Source organism: Gracilinanus agilis, unplaced genomic scaffold (assembly GCF_016433145.1).
Source record: "Gracilinanus agilis isolate LMUSP501 unplaced genomic scaffold, AgileGrace unplaced_scaffold58258, whole genome shotgun sequence".
In the NCBI taxonomy this organism is placed as follows: Eukaryota; Metazoa; Chordata; class Mammalia; order Didelphimorphia; family Didelphidae; genus Gracilinanus; species Gracilinanus agilis.
Genome location: NW_025393828.1, coordinates 2,010 through 8,461, shown reverse-complemented (window position 1 = coordinate 8,461; position 6,452 = coordinate 2,010). Strand labels below are relative to the sequence as shown.

General features: G+C 43.9%; 1 protein-coding gene across 1 annotated transcript; it reads right to left on the bottom strand.

Annotated features, from left to right (window-relative positions):
- Nucleotides 1-552: 552 nt before the first annotated feature.
- On the bottom strand, nt 553-6,251 carry LOC123256376 (C3 and PZP-like alpha-2-macroglobulin domain-containing protein 8; the record flags this gene model as incomplete). Its single annotated transcript, XM_044685006.1, has 4 exons — nt 553-725; nt 1,334-1,444; nt 1,552-1,657; nt 6,177-6,251. Coding segments are annotated over 4 exons (465 nt in total), but the record flags the coding sequence as incomplete, so codon positions are not given.
- Nucleotides 6,252-6,452: the final 201 nt, after the last annotated feature.

The following is a 6,452-nucleotide window of genomic DNA, read 5'->3' as shown; positions in this document are numbered from 1 at the left end:
TCCCTCTATCTTTGGTTCTTTCTCTTTTCTTCCTTTTTTCTTTAGTTCCTTCTCTCCTTTCCCTCTATCTTTGGTTCTTTCTCCTTTCTTCCTTTTTTCTTTCTCTCTATCTTTTTTCTTCCTTCCCCCCCCCCTCTGATTTCTTTCTCTTTTTCTCTGTTTCTTCTCTTTCTCAGATTTCTAATTACATTATCCTGGTTTTTATTTCTGAATCATAATAGTCTGTTTTCTCTAATAAATAAGCCCTAGGAAAGCTTGTCCTTTTGGTCTGGATTTTGTGGAGTAAAGAGAGGGGGGTGGAAGAGAAAGAGGAAAACGGGGAGTGGAAGCACGTGACCAAAACCAGTGGCAGCAGAAGGTGATCAGGATCCAAGTGTGCCAGCGCTATTAACCATGAGAACCAGGGAGTGCCAGGAGACACACAATGCTGTCAGCTGGGGGTCAGTGATCAGTGAAGGCTTAGAAGCCAGTGAAAAGGACAAGCCCTCAATCTGAAGGCAAAGAACCCATGAACCAGTTCAAAGCAGAAAAGCCAGTGCCCTGAAAACCTGATTATTCTTCCATGAGCCTCCAGATCCATGAGGTGAATCCTTTACAGATGGTAGTGGCGATATCTGTGGTGAGGATGATGGTGGGAGTGATTGTGGAGGTGATAATGAGAGTGATGTCAGTGGTGATAAGCCAGCTGGATAGAGGATAGAGTGACAGTCCCGGAGGCAGGAAGACTTGAAACATCCACAGACACTTATTAGTTGTGGGATCCTGGATAAGGCATTTAACTTTAGTCTGCCTCAGCTTCCTCATCTTTAAAATGGGCATAATAATAGTACCTGTCTCAGGGAGGGGTTGTGAAAATCAAATGAGATAATTCATGTAAAGAAAAGCATGCAAATCTTAAAGTGCTGTTTGTAGATTATTTACAAATATGGTGATTATAGTGACTATGACACTGTATATGATAGTGATGATGGTGTTGGGGATGGCAATGGTGATGCCTTTCCCTTTTGAAGGGAGTTGCAATTATTATTATTATTATTTTTTTTGCCATCCTAAGGCATGGATATAGATGATTCCTGCTATGGTCAGGGTTAGACTAGATGACCTCAGAAGTCTCTTCCAATTCTGAGACTCTCGAATTCTCTGACTTATTGCAATTCTGTGTTTCATGAGGCAGGGCAAGCCAGATGTGAAAAGAATTGCTGCTGGGAGAATAATTTTGACCTCTTGACAAGTTCTCAATTGGGGTTTGAACGGAGTTGGATTGAAAGCCTTGAGGCATCTTGGTCCTCCCCACGGCGAGCAGTCACATCCTTGCTGAGTGCCAGAAACTCACCAGGTCCTTGGCTGGCTGAACTTTCCACCTCATTGCAAGTGGGCCCATCACAGAGTTCTCTGGCCAGGGGGCTGCTTTCACTAACGTTATAGAAGCGGGTTGCTTCAAATGCTACACGGAGAGACAAAAGACAAGGTTAGGACAGCTCAGAGCAAGCAGCAGCAACAGCAGGAGCTCAGGGAGGTACAGAGTGGCTGACCCTGGAAGGACCTACCTACCTGGCTCATAGTAGTCATACACAGTGATTGGCATGGGAGCAGTCTTCCCCACAATGTACTCTCGGAAGGCCTGGAATCTCACACAGGTCAGGCACTGGCTTGGGATCTAAAGAAAGACAGTGCGAGGTGAGCTCTAGCTTATCTGTGGCTCTAGACCTGACTGGACGGTTAGAAGGTACGTGAAGAAAGCAGAGAGTAGACAAGAAATGGGTCCAAGATTTTAAAAAAAGAGACCCAAAGAAGAGGGTTTCTATTCTTTCGTGTTTAAAACAAATAGCACTAAGTAGACATCAACCAACAAGAAGCTTTGTGCTTGTGGCTTTCAAGTCTAAAGATGATAGGATCCCTTCTCTAGCCCTCCATTTTCCTCTCCATAAATACTTCAACTACCCAAGGTTCTCTGATTCTATCTGTGTGGGGGCTCCACATGAGTGGATCCCAAAGTCACCCCTGTCTTAGTAAGTCACCTTCCTGGGTTTCTGGTCATGAAGAGATTTATCCTCCATGAGCCAACTTTCTGCTGGTGATTCAATTCAATTTGAAGCCTCCTATACCCTAGGAAATGTGTCAGAAAAGAGAAAGAGCTCCTGCCTGCAAGGAGATTACATTCTATTGAGGGAGATAAAAAACAGGCACGGATAAATCAACTATGTAATCCAATGGGGGAGACATCTTTCCTAAATGGGGAGATCTCTAGCACAGCATCAGGAGATGACATGCTAAGTCTAGGGATCAGCCGGTTCAGCTAGAACATAAAAGTGCATGACCAGGAATAATCTGAAATAAGCTTGCAATGTTAGGCTGAAGTACCAGGGTGAGGAACCTATATTTTATTATTGTGGAAACAGGGGAAAATATTTGTATATTCAGAGCGAGGGAGTGACACGGCCCCTTGGGCACAGTTTGACATCAGCATTGATGTGGAGGATGGATTGACGATCAAGAGACTGGAAGCAAGAAGAAAAGTTAAGAGGCTGCTTCAGGAATTCAGCTAAGAGGTACTGAGTGTTGGAACCACAGTATGGTCTTGGGAGTGAAAGGCAATGTATGCAGGCCAGACCAGACTTGGCAAATTACTTAGATATGGAGATAAGGAAGATGACTAAAAAGATTAAAGACCATGGTAACCAGGAGGATGCAGTTTTCATCAACAGAAACAGGGAAGTCAAGAGGGTGGGCAAGGTTAGAGGGAAGATGATAAGCTCTGAGCATGCTGAGTTTGATGTGCCTATGGGATATTCAGGAAGAGATGTCCAACAATGACTTGGTAATGTGGGACATGGATCTGGATACAAAGATTTGGGAGTTATCTGCATAAGGGGAGGAAATGGGAGCTGGAGAAATCACCAAGGGAACCAGGAAAGGGAAAAGGATAAAGGATAAAGCCCAGCACATGGCCCTGGTTAATATCTCTGCTTAGGGGTTAAAGATAGAGCAAGAAAGGGCAGAGAGATAAGGAGGATGGATGAGGGAAAGAGCATTTATTTAGCACTTGCCTTGTGCCAAGCACTTTGCTTGGTCCTTATTGATAAAACAAAACCAAAACCAAGACCAAATGAGACAGCTGGGTAGCTCAGTAGATTGAGAGCCAGGCCTAGAGATGGGAGGTCCTGGGTTCAAATCTGGCCTCAGATACTTCCTACCTGTGTGCCCCTGGGCAAGTCACTTAACCCTCATCGCCTAGCCCTTACCACTCTTCTGCCTTGGAACCAATACACCGTATTGGTTCCAAGACAGAAGGTAAGGGTTTAAAAACAGAACAAAACAAAACAAAAAAACAACCAACCAAAACAAACAAACAAAAAATACAAAACAAATGTGAAGATGTTTCCTGCCTTTGAGGAACTCGTTCCAATGGGGGACTGGATACACACTGGCAAGTGGTGGTCAGGAGGAATATTTTGGTTTGGTGAGTTGGGTCATCGAGGAAGTTAACATACTCTTTCTGGTAGCAGTAACAGTATTGGTTTGGTTAGGGATCCAGAACTAGAAAGCTGGGGTAGGAGAAGGGGGCAGGAATGGGAAATTACTTCAGTATCTTTACCAAGAAAACCCTATGATACTGGAATGGCTTTCTGTTTCCTTCTCCAGTGGATTGAGGCAAACAGGTTAAGTGACTTGTCCAGGGTCACATGGCTAGTAAGTGTCTGAGGCCAGTTTAAACTCTGGTTTTCCTGACTTCAGTCTCAGAGCTCTATCCACTTCACCACCTAGCTGTCTCCTCAGAAAGGACTTAAGAGGATGATTTTTGCTGCTACATCTTTCAAGGAATCTTGAATATTTTTTTTTCTGTATCGATGGAGGCACTATCAGAAGAGAGCCTTTAAGGTCTAATTTTGCTCTCCTGGATCTAATGCTTGTTTTCATAATCAGTAAACAATGGGCATAATGAGATCACATATTTTCTACAACTTTTAGTCAATTATGAAACGTGGCCCATTGTTGCTTGCTTGTTCCCAGCAGTGCTTTCATGGAGGATGTCTAGAGAATTTGGATAGACGGGATGACAGGTATACGGGTCAGTAGCTTTATTTATTTATTTATTTATTTATTTTTAGGCTCTTAACTTGTGTCTCTTAACCTTCTATCTCTAGGCCCGGCTCTCTGTCTACTGAGGAGCCACCCAGCTGCCCCCAAAGTCAGTAATTGTTAATGTTTTCTTTAGCTGCCTTTTAGGTATGAATAAGGTCCAGGATTTTTTCCAAGCCTGTGGTATCTACTTCTTCAGACACTTTGCCTATCAACCCTTTCCATTCTCACAAGAGCATCCTTTCCTGCCTACGTCCTGTTTAATGTAGCTGCCCTTCCTGTCCCTGGGCTTGGGGTACCCTTACTGATTTCCCTAAAGCATATCCCATCCAGGGATCTCAGGGTCCCGGGGTGGTAGCTTCACTGTCCTTGAGGGAGAAAAGTTTGGTACAGTAATTGCACATTTTTTCCATTAAAAAAAAAAAAAAGGTTGTTCTTTCCTTTTTGTCCTCAAATGCCTTGGAATGACTGCTTGGCTGGATCTGTAAACCATGGGCTACCGTTCCCAGCTCCCTACCTCACGGGGCTTTAGGGGCACCCAAAGAGCCACAGGACAGGACGTGAGTTTTAACTGAGAAGTGTTACCTGAATTGCTTCACATCACTCTATCATACCACAAGTAATCTCTGATCTCCCAATGGCTAGCAATGTCTGTTTTCAAGCTTTCTCGTCTCTGTGAAAATGTTATAGTGGACAACACACTGTATAACGTAAGCTCCGGGAGGGCAGGAAGTCTCATTTTTACCTCTGGTGGCCCCCCAGCACCGAGAGCAAGAAGAGCACTTCTAAGGCACAAATGACATATCCGTAGCATTGAACTGAATGAGTAGAAATACCTTGATTTTTTTTCTTTAAGCCCTCACCTTCCATCTTAGAATCAGTACTATGTATTGGTTCCAAGGCAGAAGAGAGGTTAAGGCTAGGCAATGGGGGTTAAGTGACTTGCCCAGGGTCACACAGGTAGGAAGAAACCTCTTTGATTTTTCTGATGTCAAGTTGCCTCAGCTCTCTCACAATACCCGTTGGATACTGACAGTAGGTAGGCTCTATTATCCCCATTTGATAGATTAAAACGAAAACTAAACACCATGAATGCAGCTGATGGCACAGCAGAGAACTGAGTTCAAATCTAGTCTCAGACACTTATCAGCCATATGACCCTGGGTAAGTTACTTAACCTCAGTTTCTCCATCTGTAAAATGGGGATAAAAATAACACCTTCTGAGGCTGCTGTGAGGATCAAATGAAGTATTATTTGTAAAGTGCTTGGCACATAATAAAGTACTAGATAAATGTTAGTATTATTAGTAGCTGTATTATAGAAGTTCAATGGACCCTTAGGAGGGTCAAAGCTAGTGATGATAATAACTCACATTTTATAGCACCTTCCTCACAACATTCCCAGTGAGACAGGTTGTGTTAGTCTTATTATACATTTTTCACAGATAAGAAAACCGAGATCCTGATGTGTAATGATGGATGATCCAGATTGGCAGGTCTTAATAGCAGAGTAGTAGTTGAGATTGGATTCAAAACCAGGAGAAGTGGGAAGAAGATTGAATTCAGAGTCAATAAGCTGCCTTCTGACACCACGTTCTGACTGACATTTGTCAGTTGTGTAATGGAATGGAACTAAGCAGCAAGGTGGCCCACTGGATAGAGCTCCAGGGTTCAAATCCAGCCTCAGACACTTCCCAGCTGTGTAACTCTGGGCAAGTCACTTAGCCTTGCGTGCCTCAGTTTCCCCTGCTGTAAAACAAGCTAGAGAAGGAAAAGGCCAACCACTCCAGAATGTTAGCCAAGAAAACTTCAAATGGGGTCACAGACATGACTGAAATGACTCAGCCACAACATGAATGGAGTCTTGTTCTTGAAATTTCTTCAAATTCAATTTTATTTCATTTTCTGTTCCTAATTCTTGCCCTCCCTCTCCCAATGAGAAGGCAAGCAAAACAAAGCCCGTTCCCAACGTGGATGACGGAGCCCCAGGTCCATTTCTTACATCGCTCTATGTCATGGAGCTGGTATGGGCCAAGTGCTAGAGAAAGAGGAGCTCTCCAAGGAGACGGGGGTGCTAAGGAACTGTGACCGATTACCTCATCAAAATAGAAAAGGACTTTCCTTCCTTCAACTTCGTATCTTTTGAGTCCAATCTGCTTGTTCATCAGCAACTGAAAAAATACAAAATGTTAAGGTTGATTTGCATTCCCTGAACAATTCTGGGAGTAAGTTGGGCGGGAGGGCATGCAGCTGGGGGGTGAGGGGGAGAAACGTCCCTGAACCTCCCACATAATCTGATCCCCACATGCAGGACTGACAGGCTCTTTGGAATGAGAAACCCTTCCCACCGGAAGGATCCGGGAGCCATGGAG